Source organism: Rhinoraja longicauda, chromosome 12 (genome assembly GCF_053455715.1).
Source record: "Rhinoraja longicauda isolate Sanriku21f chromosome 12, sRhiLon1.1, whole genome shotgun sequence".
NCBI classification, from domain to species: domain Eukaryota; kingdom Metazoa; phylum Chordata; class Chondrichthyes; order Rajiformes; family Arhynchobatidae; genus Rhinoraja; species Rhinoraja longicauda.
The window spans coordinates 28447713-28474951 of NC_135964.1; the positions used below are offsets into that span (position 1 = coordinate 28447713).

A 27239-nucleotide genomic window follows, 5' to 3' on the forward strand; every position below is an offset into this window, starting at 1 on the left:
AATGTCTTGGAGAGGCTTAAAGTTACTTTGCTTCAGCATTTTGCCCATGGACAGGTTTCAGTCCAAGATGTGAACAAGTTACTCCAGAAGCCCCACTGCCCAGTCCCACAGCCCCACAGTTCAGCAGAGAGCCAGTGGTGCACCTACCTCAGCGAGGACTTCAATCCTTTTCCTGAGCATGCCGGAGATGTAGCGGATTAGTCCCCACTCGCGATTTTGGCCGGCTTTAACATACAGCTCAGTCATGAGGCTCCGAACCGTAATCCCACTCTGTCCCCCGATATTTGTGTCCCAGTCAGGGCCCCTGAATCAGAGAAAAGGAGGAAGAAGTGTCTCTTGGTGCAGTTTGTAACCACTGGATTCTTCATGGGGATGTGCTTGCATTGGGAATAGTTTGATTATTTAACATCCTCAGAGGTTAGAGCTCCCATCCTCTTCCTCCAAATAATCTCTCATCCCCAAGCACCCTTCCAAATCCCATGCTCCCCCATCCTCAACCGCAGCATGGGGTCTCCAATGGTCAAAACCTCAGTACGGGGGCTCCAATGGACAACAAAAGGGGGTTTGGGAGTGTTGGCATCCTTCCTTATCATAGCCTGAAGGATGCACAACCATTTCTATGAAGGACTCCACATGTCACCCCTGATAATGCAGTGATGGAGTCATATAGCATGGAGGCAGGCCCTTTGGCCCACCCTGTCTGTGCTGACTAGTAGCTCACAAAGAGTCACAGAGAGCTCCAACAGCAAATATCAAGGTGACAATGATTGGGAGATGCAGAAGCCGTTACACAGGAAGCTGCAACAAGACTGGAAAATATGAACAGTATTTAGTTTAAGGGGTAAAACAAATAGGTCAATATTAGTTTTAATTAGTCATGATTTCCTTGATTGATTGTTAATATTTATGATAAGGGAATAACATCTCTTCAAAATGCTACTGTTATACGTGGTGGAGGGTTAAGCTGACTTTTCAGTTGGTTGCAGCGTGTGTCACAACGTAATCTTGAGACTGAATACTTACACTGTGATGGTATCAGTTACAAACATGTAGCGACTAGGTAGTCACCTCATTCATTTAAAACTAGCAGGTGGCAATATGTGACTTGAAAAGCACACTATAAATAGGCACTGAGGACGTCCAACCAGGGCTAGAAACCCACCAAACCTCCACTCACTTGGAAGAAGCACAAGGATTGTTAAGATGGTTATCAAGAATTACAGCGGGGTCTTAATCAGCTGGGTATGTGGCCAGAGGAATGGCAGACAGAGTTTAATTCAGGTAAGGGTGAGGAGTTTCATTTTGGGAAGACAAACCAGGATAGGACATCACTGTGAATGGTAGGGCCCTAGGATATGCTGCAGAATAGAGAGACCTTGGAATACATACTTCTCTGAAAATGGCATAGCAGTGGACAGGGTGGACGGAAGGATTATAACACATCAACTTTCATCTTTAAAGGCACTGTATAGAGGTTGGGATCTAATGTTGCAGTTGAACAAGACGTTGGTGAGGCCGCACGTGGAGTATTGTGTTCAGTTTTGGTCACCCTACTATAGGAAGGATGTCATTACGCTGGAATGAGTGCAGAAACCATTTATGAGGGTATTGCCAGGGGTTGAGGGACTGAGTTATAGGAAGAGGTTGAGCTAGGGTTTTATTCCTTGGAGAGTAGGAGATTGAGGTGTGGTCCAATAGAGGTGTATAAGATCATGAGGGGATACTCATGATGACTCATGAATACAATGAGAGAATGGGTAAATACACAGTCTTTTTCTCAGAGTTGGAGAATCTAGAACATAGGATTAAGGTGAGAGGGAAAAGATTTAATAGGAACCTGAGGGCAACTTTTTCCACACAGATCATGGTACTTTTATGGAACAAGCTGCCAGATAAAGTGATTGGGGAGGGTACATTAACAGCATTTTAAAAACATTTTGGGTAGAGAAAAATCTCAATGGTAAAATGAAGCATTTAAAGACAGAGTTCAGCCACATCCCAGTATATTCTGCCAGATTCTGCCTCTATTTCCAACAATGGAGCTTATACCCCGACTGATTACCCAGAAGAATTGCTCACAGAAGAAATTAGGGTGTGGTGATATTCAGAAACAGATAGTCAAGCATTCCACATTGCTTCTGTGCAGCTTGGTTTACAGTCCCATCGGCTGACAGGCAAAGAGGATGATGGTCATGAACTTTGCCTGAATGTAAGAGTTGAAATGCCACGATACAGTCTTATGATATGTTGGTTAGGTTGCTCATGGAGTCTTGTGTGCAATTCTAGTCACACTGCAGAAAGGACATGATCAAGCTGGAAGGTGTACAGAGAAAGTTGCCTGGATAGGAGAGCACTAGTTATGAGGAGAGATTCGGTAGGCTAGGATTGTTTTCCATGGTGTAAGGAGGTTGACATGTATGAAGTAAATACAATTATGAGAAGCATAGATAGGACAGATAGCAGTGTCTGTTTTCTGTGATACGGTTGTCCAAAACTAGAGGGCACAGGCTTAAGGAGAGAGGGAGGTTTATAGGGGATCTAAAGGCTAAATGTTTTACACAGAGCAGTTGGTATCTTGAATGAGCTGACAGAGGAGCTGGTGGATGCAGGAACAGTAACGACACTGAAGAGGCATCTGGACAGGTACCTAATTCGAATAGTGAATAGAGGGACATGGAATTAATGCAGGCAGTGAAATTAGTGCAAACAGGCATAAGGGTCAGCATTGATGTGGTGGGCTCAATTGCCTATTTCTATGCTGTGCAACTCTATGCTTCTAAATGAGTTATTGCTACAAAGATCTTAATGGATGTGCACTGATGGAATGAAAGGAAAAAATATTTCAAATTACTCGGTTTTAGTGTTCAGAACACCAGTAGTTTCACTTACTTAATGACATGCAGGATGTATAATATATCTGCCTGGTCTTGTAGTGTAATGCATTCTTTCAGCTGTTCAACCAATGAAGCAAAGTCAATATCACCATGGGCATCCTTGGGCAAGCTGAGATCCACTCGATGATCCAACTTGGTAAAAAAGGAACTGTGGTTGGTTTTGTGTGCATATTTTCTTTTTGCTAAATTTGTAATTCTCTTAAAATATTATGGAATCAAAACATTAGAAACCTCGCACAACCTGGCCTTTTTGGTTATGATTCTGTCACACCATTTAGCCCATATAAACAAAGTTGTAATCATATAATGTGGAGGCACATATTATTAAGACACTGATACACTCAATAGACAAATAAACGTGTAGGAAGGAACTGCAGATGCTGGTTTACACCGGATAGACATAAAATGCTGCAGCATCTCTGGAGAGAAGGTGTGGGTGACGTTTCGGGTCGAGGACCGTGGTCAGAAATGTAACCTAAATGTAAGAGTTGCAATTGCAAATTACAGTCTTATGAAATGTCGGCTAGGCTGCTCATGGAGTATTGTGTGCAATTGTAGGATCTCGACCCGAAACATCACCCATTCCTTCTATCCAGAAATGGTGCCTGTCCCGCTGAGTTAATCAGACAAATGAACTTGATTGTTTTAGCAATAGTACCTGCTTGAGAGCTTTAGGGAGCACAGTGATTTACAGCAGAGGAATTAATTAATACAGGCTGTAGACAATGAAATTGGAGCACTTTAAGAATTGATGGGATTATACGTTAAACTACAGTTTTCCGGATCATGAGAATGTGTGGCACTACCGATTGTATTTGCTTTTATATTGCAGCATTTTGAAGTAGCATCTTGTGCAACTCTTTGAAGATCAAGTCTCTCTCCAAAAGGTTACTAGATAGCTACATCCATGTGACAAGGATCTTGGCTAGGCAATTGTGAGATTAGGTTTGTAACATCAAAGTCTGGTCTCGCCGTGATAGTAGAGATCGGTAGTAGTTTCATTGAAATAGACAGTGAGCAGTCTGAAGCCTGCAGCAAGGTTACAGGTGGGATGCCCATCAGCTGAAGGAACTGGCAGTGTGCATGCACTCATTCTCAGGCAGTATACTCTATCTGACCAATCACCATCCATCAAGATAGGCCCAAACCCACCCTCTACTTGAAAATACTGACATATTCACCAGCATCAAACCATTTATTTGATCCTGAGGCATCAATGAGATATTCAGTAATTCATTGGGGTACCAATAAAAGTTGTGGATGTGATACTGAAACAGCTTTCTCTGAACTTGGATATTAAATTCAAAGGTAAATTGTGTGGCGTGGGGCGTAGCAGGAAGCATTGCTGCCTCCAGCTCCAGCAACCCGGATTCAATCCTGACATCAGGCGGAATTAGTGGAGTTTCTCCCTGTTTCCTCCAGGTGCTCCCTCCCACATTCAAAAGGCAATTGGTTTCTGTAAATTATTCCAGTGTGAGTGGGTGGTAGGAGAATCAATGGGGGGTGGGGTGGGGGGGTGAAGTTAATGGGCACATGAGAGGAAAGATTGCAGAAAAATAAGTGGAGAATTAGGACCAATGGAATTGTTCTGAGAACCAGCATGTACTTGATGGGCTGAATAGCCTCCCCAATGTTTTGATTTTCCTTTTTTGCCGATAGGGACTGAAGGGCGAGCAAATAAAGATACCATGGAGGTATTCAGGTCTGGGTGGCATCACCTGCAACACCTCAGGACTACCACTGGTGGAGAGGTGGCCACTTGCTCTGGGTGTAGTCATTACTGCAGTTGGAGAGCTGGTATGAGTTGCTGGATCCAGCCAACATAGTGAACAACTCACATCCACCAGCTGAGGGTGTTTGCACGTAGGGTCTACTAACAGCATAGTTATTGCCCTCTGGTAAGACAGGCACATTCATTTTCATATTGGGTTTATTTATGTGTGTTAAAATAGTATGCGCAATCAATTTATTATTGATTAACTTATTGGTATTGCTATTTTTCTGGTTGTTAATGCTATTTATATACCAGCAACCTATGATGTACTTCATAAATAAAGATCGAAGAGCTGAATTAACTCTCACTAGTTAGTCTCTTCATAATTCTTCAGCTTGAGTTAACAGAGAAGAAGAAAGTCATACATACCATATTAAGTCAGCATACCATGTGCAACATTGACTTTCTACAATCATTAATGCTGTCAAGCTTGCAGATAAAATAAACAATGTATCTTACAACTGACAGTGAGCAATACCATGGACGATTGTACATCACACAAGTTCGGTCGGCCTGACCACAAAAAGTCACTCACAAAGTAGCACTTTTAGAACCCAGCTACGTAGTGGAATTCACTATCGAAATACCAGTGGGAGTAGGTTTAATAGCAGTATTTGACTTTGATGTTTTCATGTAATTTGGAGCAGGGTCACAACTTTGCCAGGTGACACATTTTGGTTTGTGCACCAACCTCTAACTAAATACATGCGCGCATCAATGATTTGTTTCTCCTTTGGTTTTGTATAAACTGTCTGGCCCAATAGCACACATCAAAGAAGAATCTAAATGTACTAAACAACCAACCTTAACCTTCTGTTCTTTTGGAACTCCCAGCAGGTTCAAAGCCTTCCGATGAGCAACTGGAACTTTTATGGGCAAGTACATGGAACTGCCTGATAAAAAAAAAGTGAATTATGGAAATGCTAATAACCAATACTGTCATGTGCTGCAGAAAATGTTCATAATTATCCGCTACTTCAGTGCTACTAAACTCTGAGAATTAAGGATATGTTCTCATTAATTTGGAATATCTGCCGTTTAACTAATTTACAGGGAAGAGAAGTCCAACCTCAAACAATCCCTCTCTCTATTCCTGCAGTTTCTGTTTTTATTTCAGGTTTTCAGGATCTGCATGCTTTCTGATTAATTCTGCTTTTCTCTTCACAGATGCTGACTGATTTTCCAGCACTTGGTTTTCACTTCACATTCACACCAGAACCAGCCATGAAGCAAGTGTTGGGCTAAGGGATCTATGCACTCACAGGTAGAGTGCGTTGCTTTGAGGGAGTAGTCGGATGAAGCACTTGGAAAACTGACTATCGGCAGGCTGAGGCCCTTTGGAAGCTTAAGAGAGTCTCCCGTCCACACCACTGGCTGTGGGCAAGAGGGCAGTACCTGCTGGGGTCCAAGCGAACCTCCTTGTTGAGCGATGGGATCACTGCCCAGATGGTGGAATGGAGAGGTTGCGGGAGGGTGTTACCACAGCGAGGGCAGTGGTAGGTAAGGCAGGGGGGATTGACTTTGCACGTGGGGCCACAGCACTGGGGCTGCCCTGGCCCCACTAGCTTCTCAGCAGCAGTGTTTCAGGTCAAGAAGCCTTGGCCATCTTCCTTCTGTGCAGCCTGTGGCCAATCTTGTTGCTTCTGGGAAAGTGCCGCTAACCTTTCACTAGTCACCTTCTACATCGCCTCAATACTGGCCAGAGTCATGGTCCATGGGTTTGGGGCAGGATCAGTGCCAACACATTACATAACTATGATGGACCACAGGCTCAATAATCGATGCTTGGGTATCGGTGCCCGTCCCAGGAACATCACTAAATAAATTTCAAATAAATTTCCCCCAAAAAGTGCAACAGCTTCACTTACTTGGTAATTCCACCCCGGTTGCTTTGGCCACCATTGTGAACACGTCCTTAGTTGTGTGCTCTGTCTCAAACATGTGATGCATTCCTGGGTTCCGGGAAGTTGGAGGAAGTCGTTTCGATACAGGGGTGGTGCTTTGCAGCAGATGATTTATATATTGCATGAGCTCGTCCTCATTGTCAACTGTGTGCCAAAATTCAAGATAAATCAAGCAAGCCCAAGGACAGAGCAGATAGGTAGCGTGAAAGGGCTGGCAGGTCCAACTGCATCTACCGTAATGCAAGGACCCTCACAGGTAAGTCCGATGATCTGAGAGTGTGGCTCGGCACTTGGAATTAGAATATTATTAGAATCATAGAAAAGTGGTTGAAGGATGGGGAGGGGTTGAATCTTAATGTTCTGGGGTATAGCACGTTCGGACGTGATGGAAGGGGATGCAAAAGAGGAGTACTAATTATGGAGAACGTCGTGGCAGTTCTTAAGGAGGATACCTTGGAGGGATGTGTAGGATAAAAAAACTGCAGATTAAAGTCGAAGGTAAACACAAAATTTCGAAGGTAGACACAAAATGCTGGAGTAACTCAGCGGGTCAGGCAGCATCTCGGGAGCAAAGGAATGGGTGACGTTTTGGGTCGAGACCCTTCTTCAGACTGATGTCAGGGGAGGGGACGGGACAAAGATAGGATTCTCCCCTAAATCCACAAACAGAACTGACCTGGCAGACCCATTGTTCCTGCCTGTTCATGTCCCACCGAATTAATTTCCACCTACCTCGACTCCATCCTAACCCTCTTGGTCCAATCCCTTCCTACCTATGTCCAAGACACCTCACGTGCTCTCCGTCTCCTCGATAACTTCCGGTTTTCCAGTCCCCCACTCCCTCATCTTTGCTATGGATGTCGTCACTCGACACCTCCATCCCTCACCAGGAGCCCTCCGTTTCTTTCTCGACCGCAGAACCAGCTAATTTCCATCTTCCAATACCCTCCTCCACCTAGCAGAGCTGGTCCTTACCCTCAACAACTTCTCCTTCGACATGCACGCGCATGGGCCAAGCTATCCCTGCCTCTTTGTAGGGTACGTCGAACAATCCCTGTTCCAGATGTACACTGGCCCTATCCCCGAACTCTACCTCCGCTACATTGACGACTGCATTGGTGCTAGCTCCTGTACCCATGCAGAACTCACTGACTTCATCAACTTCACCACTAATTTTCATCCGGCTCTCAAATTCACTTGGACCATCTCCGACATCTCCCTACTGTTTCTGGATCTCACCGTCTCCATCACAGGAAACAGACTATTGACCGACATCTTCTACAAACCTGCTGACTCCCACAGTTATCTTGACTATACTTCTTCCCACCCTGTTTCCTGTAAAGACTATCCCCTACTCCCAATTCTTTCGTCTACACCCGCATCTGCGCCCAAGATGAGGTGATCCATACAAGGGCATCAGAGATGTCCTCATTCTTTAGGAAACGGGAGTTCCCCTCTTCAATTATAGATGAGGCTCTCACTAGGGTCTCCTCAATATCCCGCAGCTCCGCTCTTGCTCCCCCTCTCCCTATTCGTAATAAGGACAGAGTCCCCCTTGTCCTCACCTTCCACCCCATCAGCCGTCGCACACAACATATTATCCTCCAACATTTTTGCCACCTCCAACGAGATCCCACTACTGGCCACATCTTCCCATCTCCACCCCTTCCTGCTTTCCGCAGAAACCGTTCCCTTGTCCCTTCTCACCCAAACCTCCCCCTCCCCAGGTACTTTCCCCTGCAACCACAGGAGATGCAACACCTGTCTCTTTACCTCCCCCATCGACTCCATCCAAGGACCCAAACAGTTTTTCCAGGTGAGGCAGAGGTTCACCTGCACCTCCTCCAACCTCGACTGTATCCGCTTTTCCAGGTGTCAATTTCTTACATCGGCGAGACCAAGCGCAGGCTCGGCGATTGTTTCGCTGAACACCTCCGCTCAGTCCGTCTTAACCTACCTGATCTCCCGGTGGCTCAGCACTTCAACTCCCCCTCCCATTCCCAATCTGACCTTTCTGTCCTGGGCCTCCTCCATTGTCAGAGTGAGGCCCAGCACAAATTGGAGGAACAGCACCTCATATTTCGTTTGGGTAGCTTACACCCCAGCGGTATGAACATTAACTTCAGATAGTCCCTGCTTTCCTTCTCTATCCCCTCCCCCTTCCCAGTTCTCCCACTAGTCTTCCTGTCTGCTTCTGGGAGCTACACCTGCAAGAACTGTGTCCAGGTGCAGCTCCTGAAGGGACGTGTGGTGGAGTTGGAGAGGCAGTTGGATGACCTCAGGGCCATCCGGGAATGCGAGAGTTTCCTCGACAGGACCTATTGTGAGGCTGTCACGCCAAGGGTCCAGGTCGAGCGAAGGTGGGAGACTGTTTCCGGGGGGAGTGGACGTGGACTACAGGAGACCCCAGTGGCTGTGCCTATTGCAAATAGGTATACCCTCTTGGGAACTGTCGGGGCAGAAGACGTTTCCAGTCCGAGTGGCGGACCTGTTGGCAAGGATACTCGACAGGGGAGACCGAAGTCTGGAAGAGCCGTAGTGGTCGGTGACTCCATAGTCCGAGGGACGGACAGAAGATTCTGTGGCAGCAGGAGGGACTTGAGGATGGTCTGTTGCCTCCCTGGTGCCAGGGTTCAACACATCACAGACCGGCTTCAGAAAATCCTAGCGAGGGAAGGCGATCAACCTGAAGTCGTTGTGCACGTGGGCACGAATGACGTCGGGCGGAAGAGGAAGGAGGTGCTACAGCGGGAGTTTAGAGAGTTGGGAAAAACGCTGAGAAGTAGGACGTCGAAGGTGGTTATCTCTGGACTGCTACCGGTACCTCGTGCTGGTGAGGCCAGGAACAGAGAGATAGAGGGTATGAATTTATGGCTGAGGGACTGGTGCAGAGAGCAGGGATTTAGATTTCTGGACCACTGGGATCTCTTCTGGGCTAGGGGTGACTTGTACAAAAGGGACGGGTTGCATCTTAACAGCAGGGGGACAAACATTCTGGCAGGCAGGTTTGCTAGTGTGACACCTGTGGCTTTAAACTAAGTAGTGGGGGGGAGGGGTTAACAAATTGTGAATATGAAGATGAGGTAAAAGGGAATACAGGAGATATTGCAAAAGACTCTAGGAAGAATGGGAACAGAAGTTCCAGAGCGGAAAAGAAATTAAGGGCAGGGCCAATTGTGAACGATGTGAGAGGGGAGGTAAATACAGAAGTTAAAGTGTTGTACTTAAATGCGCGTAGTATAAAAAATAAAGTGGATGAGCTTGAGGCTCAGTTAGTCATGGGCAAGTATGATGTTGTAGGGATCACTGAGACATGGCTACAAGAGGACCAGGGCTGGGAACTGAATATTCAGGGGTACACAACGTATAGAAAAGACAGACAGGTGGGCAGAGGGGGTGGGGTTGCTCTGATGGTAAGGAATGATATTCATTCCCTTGCAAGGGGTGACATAGAATCAGGAGATGTTGAATCAGTATGGATAGAAATGAGAAATTGTAAGGGTAAAAAGACCCTAATGGGAGTTATCTATAGGCCCCCAAACAGTAGCCTCGACTTAGGGTGCAAGTTAAATCAGGAGATAAAATTGGCGTGTCAAAAATGTAATGCTACGGTGGTTATGGGAGATTTCAACATGCAGGTAGACTGGGAAAATCAGGTTGGAAATGGACCCCAGGAAAGAGAGTTTGTAGAGTGCCTTCGAGATGGATTCTTAGAACAGCTTGTACTGGAGCCTACCAGGGAGAAGGCAATTCTGGATTTAGTGTTGTGTAATGATCCTGATCTGGTAAGGGGACTAGAGGTAAAAGAGCCATTAGGAGGCAGTGATCACAACATGATAAGTTTTACTCTGCAAATGGAAAGGCAGAAGGGAAAATCGGAAGTGTCGGTATTGCAGTATAGCAAAGGGGATTACAGAGGCATGAGGCGGGAGCTGGCCAAAATTGATTGGAAGGAGGCCCTAGCAGGGAAGACGGTAGAACAGCAATGGCAGGTATTCCTGGGAATAATGCAGAGGTTGCAGGATCAATTTATTCCAAAGAGGTGGAAAGACTCTAAGGGGAGTAAGAGACACCTGTGGCTGACAAGGGAAGTCAGGGACAGCATAAAAATTAAGGAGAGGAAGTATAACATAGCAAAGAAGAGTGGGAAGACAGAGGATTGGGACTCTTTTAAAGAGCAACAAAAGTTAACTAAAAAGGCAATACGAGGAGAAAAGATGAGGTACGAGGGTAAACTAGCCAATAATATAAAGGAGGATAGCAAAAGTTTTTTTAGGTACGTGAAGAGGAAAAAAATAGTCAAGGCAAATGTGGGTCCCTTGAAGACAGAAGCAGGGGAGTTTATTATGGGGAACAAAGAAATGGCAGACGAGTTAAACCGTTACTTTGGATCTGTCTTCACTGAGGAAGATACACACAATCTCCCAAATGTTCTAGGGGCTGGAGAACCTAGGGTGATGGAGGAACTGAAGGAAATCCACATTAGGCAGGAAATGGTTTTGGGTAGACTGATGGGACTGAAGGCTGATAAATCCCCAGGGCCTGATGGTCTGCATCCCAGAGTACTTAAGGAGGTGGCTCTAGAAATAGTGGAAGCATTGGAGATCATTTTTCAATGTTCTATAGATTCAGGATCAGTTCCTGTGGATTGGAGAATAGCAAATGTTATCCCACTTTTTAAGAAAGGAGGGAGAGAGAAAACGGGTAATTATAGACCAGTTAGTCTGACATCAGTGGTGGGGAAAATGCTGGAGTCAATTATAAAAGACGAAATTGCTGAGCATTTGGATAGCAGTAACGGGATCGTTCCGAGTCAGCATGGATTTACGAAGGGGAAATCATGCTTGACAAATCTACTGGAATTTTTTGAGGATGTAACTAGGAAAATTGACAAGGGAGAGTCAGTGGATGTGGTGTACCTCGACTTTCAGAAAGCCTTCGACAAGGTCCCACATAGGAGATTAGTGGGCAAAATTAGGGCACATGGTATTGGGGGTAGGGTACTGACATGGATAGAAAATTGGTTAACAGACAGAAAGCAAAGAGTGGGGATAAATGGGTCCCTTTCGGAATGGCAGGCAGTGACCAGTGGGGTACCGCAAGGTTCGGTGCTGGGACCCCAGCTATTTACGATATACATTAATGACTTAGACGAAGGGATTAAAAGTACCATTAGCAAATTTGCAGATGATACTAAGTTGGGGGGTAGTGTGAATTGTGAGGAAGATGCAATAAGGCTGCAGGGTGACCTGGACAGGTTGTGTGAGTGGGCGGATACATGGCAGATGCAGTTTAATGTAGATAAGTGTGAGGTTATTCACTTTGGAAGTAAGAATAGAAAGGCAGATTATTATCTGAATGGTGTCAAGTTAGGAGGAGGGGGAGTTCAACGAGATCTGGGTGTCCTAGTGCATCAGTCAATGAAAGGAAGCATGCAGGTTCAGCAGGCAGTGAAGAAAGCCAATGGAATGTTGGCCTTCGTAACAAGAGGAGTTGAGTATAGGAGCAAAGAGGTCCTTCTACAGTTGTACCGGGCCCTGGTGAGACCGCACCTGGAGTACTGTGTGCAGTTTTGGTCTCCAAATTTGAGGAAGGATATTCTTGCTATGGAGGGCGTGCAGCGTAGGTTCACTAGATTAATTCCCGGAATGGCGGGACTGTCGTATGTTGAAAGGCTGGAGCGATTGGGCTTGTATACACTGGAATTTAGAAGGATGAGGGGGGATCTTATTGAAACATATAAGATAATTAGGGGATTGGACACATTAGAGGCAGATAACATGTTCCCAATGTTGGGGGAGTCCAGAACAAGGGGCCACAGTTTGAGAATAAGGGGTAGGCCATTTAGAACGGAGATGAGGAAGAACTTTTTCAGTCAGAGGGTGGTGAAGGTGTGGAATTCTCTGCCTCAGAAGGCAGTGGAGGCCAGTTCGTTGGATGCTTTCAAGAGAGAGCTGGATAGAGCTCTTAAGGATAGCGGAGTGAGGGGGTATGGGGAGAAGGCAGGAACGGGGTACTGATTGATAGTGATCAGCCATGATCGCATTGAATGGCGGTGCTGGCTCGAAGGGCTGAATGGCCTACTCCTGCACCTATTGTCTATTGTCTATTGTCTATTGTCTCCGACTACATTATATCTTTGTCCCGCCCCTTCCTCTGACATCAGTTTGAGGAAGGTCTCCACCCAAAACGTCACACATTCCTTCTCTCCTGAGATGCTGCCTGACCCGCTGAGTTACTTCAGCATTTTGTGTCTACCCTGGAGGGATCCTTCATTGAGGCCATATGGGTAGGAATGAGAGGGGCAATCTCTCAGCTGGGATTATATTGTTGGCATACCAATAGTCAGCATGAATTGGAGGAACAGTTGTGCTGCAGAAAGGTGCAAAAACAATAGGATTATGGTGATTGGGGATTTTAACTTTCCCAATGTTAACTGGCATTTCTTTAGTGTAAGGGGCTGAGATCAAGCGGAATTTGTTAAGTGTGCCAAGAGGGTAATATGTAGTCTGATGAAAGACAGGGCAGAAGTTGACCTTATCTTGGGAAATAAAACTGGTCAGGTGGGGCAAGTGTCAGTGGGGGAATATTTTGGGAGCAGTGACCATAATTCTGTAAGTATCAACGGTTGTCTGTCTTAAATTGGGGAAAGGCTGATTTCAATGTTGTTAAAGAGGACCTGTTGAAAACAGACTGGGGCAGACGATTACAGGTAACAGGACAGTTCAGAAGTGGGAGTCTTTTAAAAAAGAATTAGTAGGCGTTTAGGGATGGCATGTTCTGCCAAACTCTTCACACAAACAGTGACACTAATTGTAATACAACCCCTCTGCCTGGAAACTGCAAAGATAGGAACACTCATCTTAGTCGCCTCCCCTAATCTACATTGTATTCAATTCATTGGGAGGAAAGCCAGACAAGTTCAAATGACCTCTCAAATATTGCTATGTTCACCTAAAGCAAAATTCACCACAAAGATTTATCAAAAAAATAAGTTGCTCTAATGAACAGAATGTGCTCTGAATTTGTAGCATACAAGAAACTGCTAGAAGATGAGGTGTGACTGTCAGACTTGCAATGACAGCAGTAAAGTGGAGGATTCCTACCATCATTTCTGTAGCATAAATCATGCGCAGACACAGACTCTGGCACCTCTGTTGTTGGAGTGAAGCTTCCCTCACTGAAATAATCATCCAAGAGGAAGCCGTCGGGTCCCGGGTCCATGAAACTCAGATTTGTGTTGCATGAGGTGATCAGAAATTCTGAAAGTTTCCCAGTTTTTACCCTAAAAATTTAAATCAGTATATTCACAAGCACTGTTGGTTGATGAAACAATGTCTGCTAATAGTTCAAAATGAATTGACAACAGTGTATAAATCAATTCTCCATACCTAGCCCCACCAAAGTAGCCATCCTGCAGCTTTCGAAGTGTGCAAAGAATATTCGAGTCAATGTCTGTTCCATCCTCAGCTGGAACAGAAAAGGGTCGAGTTTAAAGAGTATAAAACAACATTGTGCATTATTAATACTTAAATCAAAGGATGAAAAGATCATTTGTTTGTATTCTAATAAATACTCTTTGGAGGACTGGATCAAGAACACAAGAAGGGTTAGGCACAGCTGCTACCTCACGGCGCCAGAGACCCCGGTTCAATCCTGACCTTAGGTGCTGTCTGTGTGGAGTTTGCACATTCTTCCTGTAACTGCATGGGTTTTCTCTCACATCCCAAAAATGTGCAGATTTGTAGGTCAATTGGCTTCCTTTGCCCCTTAAGCATAGGGAGTGCATGAGAAAGTGGGATTATATAAAACTAGTGTGAACAGGTGATTGATGGTCAGTATGGACCCGGTGGACTGAAGGGCCTGTTTCCATGCTGCATCTCTAAACTTTACCTTAAATCGGCAGTGACACTGGGGACAGTCCCAGTGATAGGCAGTGATGTAAGGTTGCTGGAAAGCAGAGACAGTATTCCACCACATAACAAATGACTTAGAGGATAACTCCTCTCCTAAAAGGCATCAAGAGTATGTTCTTTTTACCCAGTCAAGCACATTACCCAATCTAACAACCATTTGGATATTTTTACAATGTTAACAGTCGAGCTTCACGTTTGCAGCACAGAAACAAACCCTTCAGCCCACTATCTCCCTGCCAATCATCAAGCAGCCAATAACACCAATTCCATTTTAATCTCCCCACATTTCCATGGTACTCCCCAGAGTCCATCTCTCACCAACACACTAGTGGTAACTTGCAGTGGATAATTAATCTACCAACTTGCACTTCTTACAGATGTGGGAGGAAAGCGAGTTTCCCAAGGGAAACCCACATAGTCATAGGGAGAATGTGCAAACTCCACACAGACAGCACCCAAAATCAGGATTAAGCCCCAACTGCATCATGGCATCCCTGCAGTGCCACTTGGTGTAGAATTCCACCCCCATCCCCAAGACCCTCACAGGCCAATTATTATCTGCCATTCACATATTGCTAATTCTAAAAGCTTTTCCTACATTACCACAGTGGCTATATTTACAGAGTATTTCAGTGTCAGTAACTCCATTCTGAAGTTATGAAATGCATTTTTCAAAAGGAAAGCTGATGGGGAAGAAAATAAGCTTCACTTGAAATATGCTTTCTGAAATTACAATTAAAACGCAAAGTACTTGTGCTATAATGGATAAGCGCTCAAGCACGAAAACCAGGAATAAAGGAATAATAACCATTGCCAGCACAGCCAAAACTCTCCTTCTGTCATGAAGAAGTAATTATGATTTAAGATTATGTTAAGATTAAACCTCAGGTGTTTGTTTCCAACATGTAATGAGATGAACAAACTCTTACTCAGCATGTTTTTTGTGATTGGAAACGTGACCGTAGGGCGCCCTGTCATCTTCCAGGCAGAGAAGAGGTAGGCAAGGTCAGTCCGGAACATCTCCACAATCATACGATTGTCCAGGGCCAAGTAAAACTGATGCTGATCAATAAACTGTTCAATAAAAGACAAAGCACATTGAAAAAATTTGAGAGCGGGTACACTCGGCTCAGGTTCAGAGGCAGGTGAGTCAACACTTTTATTAGTTTTAATTTGAAACTACTCATTGGATCACTTATTAAATATATCCATGCTTAATAAGGAAAGTGGAATGCCTGCTTCTTCATTCTGCAACTATATGTTTGGTACCCCAATTTTCTTTGTAAAAGGGAAGAGATTAGGATGAATGGGGTGGTAGGGGAATTATTTTATTGCCATGAACCAAATCTTGCAGGGAACAAAAAGACTGGAAACAGTACCTGTGTGAGAGAGAGAAAGAGAGAGAGGGAGAGCACGAGGGGGCAAGAGCTATTCAGCATGTTTCAGCGGAAACAGGCCATTTGTCTCATCATGTTCATGCAGACCTTGGTGGCATTCTGGGATGCTTTCATTTGGCTGCATTTGGAATGTCTCTCTCTAAACACTTGATTAGTACGGGTGTCAGAGGTTATGGGGAGAAGGCAGGAGAATGGGATTAGGATGGTGAGATAGATCAGCCATGATTGAATGGCGGGGTAGACTTGATGGGCCAAATGGCCTAATTCTACTCCTATTCCATTGACCTTATGACTTCCTTTGCATATATCTGTCCAGATGTATTTTGAAGGTTGTCCTGTCAAGAGAGTATTTTGGCTCAGTATTCCTTGGAGTTTAGAAGAATGAGGGCAACCTTATACAAACATCCTAGGGGGGGCTTGACAGGGTAGTATTGAGATGTTTCTCGTAGCGAGAGCGTCATGCAAAGGGGACATAACTATAAGAGTACAAAGAGCTAAAACTGAGGTGCATAGAAATCTCTTGGAGGGAGGTGCATCATGGGAATTCCCTGCACCTGAAGGAGGTGGAGGCAAGTTCATTTGACATATCTAATGTGGAGATAGATAAATATTTGAAAGATTAAGGAATTGCGGGTACTTGGATTGGCTCATAGAGGGAGTTGATCAGCCATGATCATACTGAATGTCGGGGCAACTTGAAGCCCCTGGTGGCCTCTCCTGCCTCAGGGTCTGATCTTACTGAGGGTGCAGCAGCCTGGATGGCTTGTGTGTCCTACTCCAGCTCCTGTACCCTAAGATCTAATTGAGATTCAACTCCCATCCTGTCCTTTCACCAACGTATTATTCTATTGTAAATGTTCAGTGACATTTTAAATGCGTCAAAAACACTTGGTGACTTTAAAGTTAAGATTTATAATCTGCACACCTTCAGGAACAGTTAAACAAAATGTATCACTGAGTTCCCGATTAATTTACCTGTGGAGTAAATGAGAAGGTCTGGTTTCTGATCACATACAACTTAGAAGTTCCAAGAACACCAATATGTCGATATGGGCGGCCACTAAGATTCAGATTCCTGTTGCATCCTGTTAGGAGATTAAATGTATCATGTTTTTTCACCTGTCTACACACATATTAACACCTTGCGTCATATCATATCATATCATATCATATCATATCATATATATACAGCCGGAAACAGGCCTTTTCGGCCCTCCAAGTCCGTGCCGCCCAGTGATCCCCGTACATTAACACTATCCTACACCCACTAGGGACAATTTTTACATTTACCCAGCCAATTAACCTACATACCTGTACGTCTTTGGAGTGTGGGAGGAAACCGAAGATCTCGGAGAAAACCCACGCAGGTCACGGGGAGAACGTACAAACTCCTTACAGTGCAGCACCCGTAGTCAGGATCGAACCTGAGTCTCCGGCGCTGCATTCGCTGTAAAGCAGCAACTCTACCGCTGCGCTACCGTGCCGCTACCGCTACCGTGCCGCGTCATTGTAGTACAAGGCTATGATTTTCCAGGAGTATTGAATTTTGCCATGATTTTAACAGGTTTTAAAACACTGGGATCGAGCAGTCTGGCAGGGAAGTGTTGATGTGATTAGCTATTATCTTACTGAGTGGTGAAGCTCGGCTTGAGGGACCAAATGGGCAATTCCTCTGAAACTGTTCCAGTTCCAAGGCTGATAACTGCACATCATCAGTACTTGACTCATTGAAGGGAAATGGCTTTAGTTTGAAAATAATGGTCAGAGAGAGCAGTGGAGGTAAATTCACTCATAACTTTCTGAAAACAAATGAATCGTTTCAGGCACGAGAAGAAATGACAGGTATGATGGTCGGCACAGACAGCGTGGGCCGAAGTGGCCTGTTCCTGTGCTGCACTGTTCTAGGTATTTCAGACCAGTGATATTGGGCAGGTCATTCTGTAAAGTCTCATGCCTTACTCCTTTTCTCTGTATGCTAATAACAAATTCAGTCAAGCACTGCAGCTACGAGAAAGCCACCGCCGTACACACCCAGGCACCACTCAGTCACGACCACAGATCCAAAGGGACAGGGAAGAGAAATCCCGGAAAAACTGGGCGAAAAATATCAGGAGGTTGGGAAACAAAATTGGGGAAACAAAAAAATATGCATGCTGTTAATAGTGAAAAATTATAGCTGTAAGCGGCACACGGTCAATTTCACAAACCGCTCAGCTTAGAATGAACTATATGTGGTTCAAGAGAGAGAGGGGGTGACAGGAGGGAGAGGTTGTGGTTAATGCAAGAATGGCAAATTAGAGAAAATTGACTGAAAGAAGAGTGAGCCAACAGTAATAATTGATAAAAGTGTCGCATGTCGATCATCATACTTGGTTAATTCCAATGTTTTCTGTTATTTTATGTTTACATTTGCCTTATCCCACTTAATTATATGTTGCAATGTTTGTTGCAATCCTGATGTTTTCTGCCTGGGATTACAATGGTTGTGTCCCATTCCATATTTATCCAGTGCTCTGTCCAAATGTTTTTTCACCCTTATGCAACACTTACCCAGCTTTGCATATATGTGGCTCAGAATTCTTCCTGGCTGCACTCTGATTGGAAGAACGTCAGATATGGCCTCGACATCAAGATTATACTTTGCTAAAATGTTCTTTATCTTTTCAGATTCAGCCAATATTGACACTGTACAATGAGAAAGAATGAGAAAGTTACACCCAGTAAAGTGAATGAACTTTAATCTTCAACAAATGTTTTCTACACAAGAGACTAGGTGGTTTGGGAATGTTAAATGTGTTTTGAACGTGCTGAAATTGCAAATGGCCATTTTGTCCTTTTTAACTAAAGCTCACACTGACAATGACTTTTGTTCCTTTGGCCTTACATTTCTTTACACTCAATCTTGCTGACAACATCCTCTAAAAAATATGGAGATATTCAGCTGACTTAAAACTGCTATATAAATGTTACTCTGCAGAAAGGGTTATGAAACAAACCAATAGACCATACTCGGCAGCAGTTTCTGTCAAAGGCGTTTTGTCAACTGATGCAAATATTAATTCATTGAAGGCAATGAATGCTAAGGGAAGTACTTCTACATTAACACTTCCCAATTACCCCCATTTTAGTTAAATAAATAGCTGGCCCTATCCCCAAACTCTACTCAGTTACATTTACAACTGCATCGGTGCTACCTCCTGCAGAACTCATGGACTTTGCCACTAATTTCCATCCTGCACTCAAATTCACTTGGACCATCTCCAACACCTCCCTCCCCTTTCTTGATCTCACAGATCATCCAGACAGGAAATAGACTATCGACTGATGTCTATTACAAACCTACTGACTCCCACAACTATCTCGATTACTCTTCTTCCCACACTGCTTCCTGCAAAGACTCTATCCCCCACCGCCAATTCCTCCGTCTATATCTACGCCGCATCTGTGCCCAAGTTGATGTGTTCCATGCAAAGACATCCGAGATTTCCTCATTCTTTAGGGAACGGGTATTCCCCTCTCCCATCATAGATGAGGCTCTCACTCGCGTCTCCTCCATTGACTCTGTCCAGGATCTCAGACAATCCTTTCAGGTTCGGCAGAGGTTCACTTGCACCTCATCCAACCTCATCTACTGTATCCGTTGTTCAAGATGTGGACTCATACATCGGTGAGACCAAACGTAGACTGGGCAATCGTTTCGCTGAACACCTTCACTCAGTCCACCTGAACCTACCCGATTTCCCAGTTGCTAAACACTTTAATTTTCCTTCCCATTCCCACACTGACCTTTCTGTCCTAGTTCTCCATTGTCAGAGCGAGGCTAAATGCAAATTGGAGGAACAGCATCTCGTATTTCACTTGGGCCGCTTACAGCCCAGTGGTACAAATATTGATTTCTCTAACTTCAAGTAACCCCGGCATTCCCTCTCTCTCTCTATCCCTCCCCCACCCAAGTCGCACCAGCTTCTCGTTTTCACCCAACAAACAGCTAACAATGGCTTGTTTCCTTTATCATCGTTACTTTTTTGCTTTTTTTTTCCATATCTTTCATTCACTGTTCTTTATCTCTCTACATCATCGTCTATATCTCTTGTTTCACTTCTCCCTAACTACTCTGAAGAAGGGTCTCGACTTAAAATGTCACCCACTCCTTCTCTCCAAAGATGCTGCCTGTCCCGCTGAGTTACTCCAGCCTTTTGTGTCTAGCTCAGTTAGAATGCTGTTGACAAAATCATCAATTGTCTGCCTGGTTTGGAGACTTCTCCCTGTTGCAGGATGTCAGGGGATTAACATTTCCCAAAACATGGTCTGGTTCCACCTTCCAAGGCACCCAACATTCTATGTGATTACAATCATGTCTTTCCATTTCTCCTAACCTTGTTTGATTGCTCCATCATTTCCAACACATTCTCTTCACTTTTCACTTCAGTCTTTTCCAACTATTCTTTTTACAATTACAATTCATGTCAGCACTCTCCTTGTCCTGCACTGCCCATCAGAAGCCTGCCGTACCCATGGCCAGACCTCCATGCTTCAGCACCCAATCTTCCTCAGATGCCACCTTGTATTCGGGAGCAGTTTCTGCTCTATCCCCCGACTCTCTCTGCCGCAGTATGCAGGAGTCTTAAACTGCAGTCTCGACTACAGCACCTGATGATATAAAACCGAACCTTCCTTTGTGGCACCTCTGAGCTCCGTCACTCTGTCTACTCAACTAAATCTGCTCAACCGCTTCACCAAGAGCTCATCTGCTTGATCACCAAGGCTGCATTCAGTTAATGTAGAAAGAAGGAACTGCAGATGCTGGTTTACACAAAAAGACACAAAATTCTGGAGTAGCTCAGTGGGTCAGGCAGCATCTCTTGGATAGGTGACGTTTCAGGTATGGACCCTTCTTCAAAACCTGTTCTACCCTTCCTCTGATCTGCCCAGTGTTCTCACACACACCATTATTTTTAATGCCCGTTGCCTCCAGCCTCCTATCACCCAGATTCATTCCCCTCCCCTCTCCCACGCACTCCATCTATCCTTTACCACTGGGTCCCCCTGTCCACAGTTCCATCTAACCTCCCGACCTCCCATTTTGGGTTTCATGCTTCACCTTCCTGTCCTATCAGATTCCATTATCTGCAGCCATTTGTTGCCTCCACCTATCACTCCCAGCCTGTATCACTATTTCCTTCCTTCCCTTTCCCATCTGACTCCATCCGCCAATCAACATCGCCTTACCAGGATTGCTTGCCAGCTTTTGTCCCACGCTTCCTCTTCACCTCTTACACTGGACATCTGCCCTTTATTCTTTTAGTCTAGATTAAGCCTCCTGGACCAAAACAGTGATTGTCCATTTCCCTCCACAGATGCTGCCTGACCCGCTGAGTTCCTGGAGTACATTGTTGCTCCTGATACCAGCATCTGCAGTCTCTTAGAGTCATAGAATCAGACAGCATACACACAGGCCCTTCAGCCCAACTCGTCGTTGCAGTTTCTCAAACTTTCTCCAATCGGGCCTTTGACCAGCACTCTTAAAGCTTCATTCAAAACAAGCTCCTTTAGCTGTGCATTGCAACCAGTTATCTCTACCTGGGCTGCTCTCTCCAAAGCACTCTCAAACCTACTGCACAACAAGACTTTGGTAATCCCTTGCTCAGCACCTACCATGTTTGCCTCACCTCAAAACATTTTATTTAGAAATGTATACAGAGTTATTGCTATCATCATTGGCGCATCTTAATAATGGAGCTGTTACAACATTAAGCCCACCTGGCATGGTATTTAGAGCTGTTGTTAAGATAGAATTAAGAAATTAAGATAAAAGATAAAAAATTAATATACACACTATTTTGTTGAATAATTTCCAAGAGCAGGAGAGCTTGAAAAAGGAAACATTATAGACATTTTCCAGCAAAGCTACTTTGTGTTAGAACAACATTATACATGCACAGAAGAGTAGAATTCTGCAGACAGACCTTGGACAACAACATCAGGCCTGCCAATCGTAGAAAGTCTTCGACTTAAGGGATCAATTTCACCAGGAGCTAAAAATCCCTGCAAAACAAATAAAGACCAAATTAATGGTGAACGTCAGCCGTTGTTGCCTCATGGTGATAGCTGATAGTTGTAGCTGTTGCTCACTCATTTCCTGATGTGATTATGTCCTCTCAGCATGCATTAGATCAATGACAAACAGGTCAGCATTACACGGACAATCAAATAAATGGGAGAGGTGAGTCCCTGGGAAACATTTGCTGGAAAATGGTTAAAGAATTCTAGTAATTTTCCAAATATAATTTTTCCACAGTAATAAATTTAATGGATCCAAGTTTCCTCACAGAAAGTCATGACCAGAAACTAGTTATTTAAGAACGACTGATGATGCGTTAAAAGCTTTAAGGTGAGTGGCGAAAAGTGTAAAGAAGATGTGCGGGGCAAGTTTTTTTTTTACACAAAGAGTGGTGGGTGCCTGGAATGTACTGCCAGGGTGTTGGTGAAAGCAGATAAGAGAGTGCCATTTAAAGGCTTTTAGATAGGCACCTAAATATGGAAGGAATGAAAGGATGTGGATCAAGTGCAGGCAGAAGGGGTACATTTTTTTTGGCATCATGTTTGGCACAGACATTTTGGGCTGAAGGGCCCATTCCTGCACTATTCTGTGACCATTGAAATCATGATCGATTCTGAAGCTGGTATATCTTGGTTCTGGATGAACTGGGAAAGGCTAATACATCCATATGGAAAGCACGGTGCACTATTAGTGTCTCCTTTAGACGACAGAGTGAAACTATTGCCCCACCATCATTAAGCTGATTGTAATGTGCCTACCTCAGATAGGAGACTCCCCAGGATATACAAAGATTGCCCCCACATATGAGGTAATTTTCCTTTCACAACTCTGTCCACCGTATGTGGGTTCTTATATTCCTCCTCCACCTGGAAACAAAAATGGCACACTTACATTAGACTGTAAACACATGGTCAACCTGGACATTCACAGCTACCAAACTACCACACATGTAACCCACCAATAATACCAAATCATGAAACCAAGTGAGTGTTTCACAAATGTATGAACAATAAAGTGTGCATGCTTCATGTGGACAGACAAAATAGGGGAATGAAATATAAGGTGACAAAAGCCTTGATGGAAGGTTGGGACAGCACTTCCAGATGCAAAATATCTCCTTACAGCACATTTCCACACAAGGAAACAAGGTGTCCTTGTTAAGGACCTGCTAACTGCCGTTAGCAGTATTAGCAGGTAACCGGTAACACCAAGATACTGTTAGGAGGCACAGAGCTGGAAATCATGCTAAGTTTCTGCTGCAAATGTTTATTCTTAACACTATGATTTCCATGTCAAATGTTTGGTAAGCAAATCTGGCTACAATTCAACCCCCATATAAACAAAACCATAACCAAGTGAGTGAAGGAGTTCTGGATGATACACTCACTTTAGTAGAAGTAACATCAGATCAATTGACTAAAATATATATCCCTGCATAACAGTCAAACTGTAAACTCAAGTTACTTTATTGGCAGTAATACTCCTCATTGTGTTCAATAAAACACATGGGTGGCACAGCTGGGAGTGCTGCTGCCAAACAGCGCCAGAGATCCAGGTTCAATCCTGACCTCAGGTGCTCACTGTGTGGAGTTTTCAAGGTCTTCCAGTGACCGCAGGGATTTCCTCCAGCTGCTCCCGTTTCTTCCCACATCCCCGACACGTGCTGGTTTGTCGGTGAATTGGCTGCTGTTGGGTGTAGGGAGTGGATGCAAAAGTGGGATAATATAGAACCAGGGTGAAAGGGTGATCAATGGCATGGACTCGGTGGGCCAAAGGGCCTGTTTCCATGCTGTACCACAAAATAAATGAAAACATGGTCCTAGCGTAAGATAATTGATAATGAATGCTTCACAGTGCCTGACCTTCTCAGCAGGGACAGCGTACAGTTCTGGCACCAGTCGCATGCCATTCTGTTCCCTTATAAGAATTTCTTCCAGGGCTTCTCTGTACTCTTCAACCTGCAACCATGTTAGAGAGAGAACTTATAGCGTAACTGCACTGTTGCTGAAATGCTTTACAGATAATTGTTCCTCATTTGCTGTACTCCTTCCTACAGCATTAAAATAGATATTCTTCCAATAACATTTTCATATATATTGCTGTAGTATAGAGCCTCTGTGCAGAGAATAGATCTGCACTTTAACCGGTGAAAGCTACAGACGAGCTGGGGACATTATGAAAAGCACCCTTCTAAAATTTTCAGCATTTGTTAGTTTGACACAAATGCCACTGTGTTTGAATAAATACTCACTGGTGGAACAGTTAATACAAGAAATTCCAAAAGAAACACACTATCTGGTTCACGGCAAATGTCAGAGCCAATCTATAAACAGGTTGCAAGAAATCAGGACACCCCTCAACCTCCTTCACTTCAAGGAATAAAGCGCAGCCTGTCCAATCTCTCTCCATATCTAAAGTTCTCCAAACCAAGCAGGTCCATGAATCTTCTCTGCACTCTCTCCAGCCTGACCACATCATTGCTACAATGTGGCAATTAGAACTGTCACCAGAACTGCACATAATATTCTAATTGTGGTCCAACATATATTTTGTAAGGTTGTAACAAAACAACCCCAATTTTACATTCAATGCCTCGACCTATGATGGCAAGCATGCCATCTGCTTTCTTTACCAACTTAAGGGCGGCACAGTGGGGCAGTGGTTGAGCTGGACAGGAAAAAAAAGTATTGGAGGCAGGAGAAAGGTCATCAGTGTGGGAGATGAGGATCTCTTGCCAAAGAAATAAGCAAAAATGGCGGGAGAGGAGCTCAACATCATGCAGGCGCCAGAACTCACTGAGGTGAAATCATGATTAGATTGTACAGTTGCCCCAGTCAATGCACAACCTGACCAGGCCAGAGATAAGCATTGGGCTCTTTCAGAATTGCTTTGCTTCATCAGCAAAGTATGGAGACAATCCAATACAAGTCCACTACAGCAGGCAGGACATGGAGAGAGAAGAAGACATATCCATGCCCAATTAGTCAGTGGGTTACTTGGCATTCCAGATGTGGACTTCATGGTCATCTGGATGCCAAACTGCTCCGGCACCTCTGTAAAAACCCCCCAAAATAAACAGCGGGGAATTTTAACCAGCGGGGAATTTAACAGCGGCTGCTCTGGCACCAGTGACAGCTCCGGCACCTAGAAAACTAGCACTGCAACACTGCAAGCAAGGAGCTACAGATTAAAGCACGGTGGCGCAGCGGTAGAGTTGCTGCTTTACAGCGAATGCAGTGCCGGAGACTCAGGTTCGATCCTGACTACGGGTGCTGTACTGTAAGGAGTTTGTACGTTCTCCCCGTGACCTGCGCAGGTTTTCTCCGAGATCTTCGGTTTCCTCCCACACTCCAAAGACGTACAGGTATGTAGGTTAATTTGATGGGTAAATGTAAAAAAATTGTCCCTAGTGTGTGTAGGATAGTGTTAATGTGCGGGGATCGCTGGGCAGAGCGGACTTGGTGGGCCGAAAAGGCCTGTTTCCGCGCTGTATCTAAAATATGAAAATAAAATATGAAAAAATACACAACTTTGGAATTTACAAACAATGAGTTTCACGGCTATTGATTCTAGAATTTACTATTAAATCAAAAGTAGGTTGAAATAATTATAACAGAATGATATCATGGGTAATAAATGATAGTGATGGTTCAAATTATTATTACTGCTAATGAGGTTGTCTTTTCCATGATAATCAGAATAAACAAGGCATCATTGCCAGTCACTCAGCACCTGCCTGTTCCTACCTGCACCTTGTCTTCTTTAAATACCCCATCAATGAGGAGGTAGGTCCAGAACACGGGCCATTCACATTCAATGTTTTCAAACAACTGCAGCTCAGCCGAGTCATAGTGTAGTCTGTTCGGATCCTGAGAACAGAGGCATTCTTCAATCGCAAAGACTTTAACATGTGGCGATGTTAGATTTTCAAATAATAATGAAAACAGAAAGGATTTTCAAGGTATAACAACAATTATTAGGAAAATACGTATCTCTCGAGGGAAAAGTGGATAGGTTTTATAGTCATACATTTTAAATCTGAATTACTTTGAACATTCTGCATCTGAAGTAGCCATTTTTAATTAACAGGCAGAGTCCTGATGACAGGATCCAAGGGTAATTACAAATGTTACTGAAAGGAGTTTCAGCAACACAGCAAGAATTTTGTGGGATAATTTCCAACTGATTATATTATGACAGACTTAACCCATAGATCATGTTCATTTCGCTATCACATTGCCTTCTGCAGACGCGGGGCTTATGATATGTTCTCGGTATCGTCACTGTGATCTTTCCAAAAGCCAGGTGATCTGTGATGGGAATTAGACTGCAGAGAGCCGGAATTAAAACCCCAACCACAGCCTGTCTGATGGCTTCTGACGGCTCGTGTTGTCAGAGACATTTTTCCACCACTTCTAAATACAGAGATATTTAGATGCTGTTTAAATAATCAACAACAACAAAAGTCAAATAAAAACTAAGTTTTAAAAAAAAGGTAACATTAATTTGTTAAGAGAAACGTCAAAAAACCTAAGACACTTCCCTTTCTTGTGAGGGTAGCGACCCTGTTCAAATGAATCAGACACATTAGATGCACAGGCTGTGGTTGGCATAAAGCGGAGGATCCAGATATGAAATATAAGAGAACATATCTTGATCCCAGCAGTGACTCATGGGCTAATTCAACAGCATCCAGGACAAAGCAGCCCACTTGCCCTCACCACATCCACCACATTGAACATTCATTCCATCCACCACTGGTGGACTGTGGCTACAGATTGTACCATCCACTAAATGCATAGAAACATAGAAACATAAAAAATAGGTGCAGGAGTAGGCCATTCGGCCCTTCGAGCTTGCACCGCCATTCAATATGATCATGGCTGATCATCCAGCTCAGTAACCTGTACCTGCCTTCTCTCCATACCCCCTGATCCCTTTAGCAAAAAGGGCCACATCTAACTCCCTCTTAAATATAGCCAATGAACTGGCCTCAACTACCTTCTGTGGCAGAGAATTCCACAGACTCACCACTCTCTGTGTGAAGAAATGTTTTCTCATCTCGGTCCTAAAAGACTTCCCCCTTATCCTTAAGCTGTGACCCCTGGTTCTGGACTCCCCCAACATCGGGAACAATCTTCCCGCATCTAGCCTCTCCAACCCCTTAAGAATTTTATATGTTTCTATAAGATCCCCCCTCAGACTTCTAAATTCCAGCGAGTACAAGCCCAGTCTATCCAGTCTTTCCTCATATGAAAGTCCCGCCATCCCAGGGATCAATCTGGTGAACCTT

The 27239-nt window shown here is 44.3% G+C and overlaps 1 protein-coding gene across 3 annotated transcripts in view; it reads right to left on the reverse strand.

Annotated features, from left to right (window-relative positions):
- The window catches only part of LOC144598840 (phosphorylase b kinase regulatory subunit alpha, liver isoform-like), a 74373-nt gene that overhangs the window by 22228 nt on the left and 24906 nt on the right, over window positions 1-27239 (reverse strand). For all 3 annotated transcript variants that reach the window (XM_078409338.1, XM_078409335.1, XM_078409337.1), the window contains exons 11-23: window positions 25693-25815; window positions 23809-23904; window positions 22705-22812; window positions 21852-21930; window positions 18436-18570; window positions 16861-16970; window positions 15418-15562; window positions 13964-14042; window positions 13679-13857; window positions 6537-6716; window positions 5473-5561; window positions 2890-3026; window positions 148-304 (exon numbers count right to left, since the gene is read on the reverse strand). In XM_078409338.1, coding sequence (XP_078265464.1) covers window positions 148-304; window positions 2890-3026; window positions 5473-5561; window positions 6537-6716; window positions 13679-13857; window positions 13964-14042; window positions 15418-15562; window positions 16861-16970; window positions 18436-18570; window positions 21852-21930; window positions 22705-22812; window positions 23809-23904; window positions 25693-25815 — 1617 coding nt within the window. The remainder of the gene's footprint in view (window positions 1-147; window positions 305-2889; window positions 3027-5472; window positions 5562-6536; window positions 6717-13678; window positions 13858-13963; window positions 14043-15417; window positions 15563-16860; window positions 16971-18435; window positions 18571-21851; window positions 21931-22704; window positions 22813-23808; window positions 23905-25692; window positions 25816-27239) is intronic.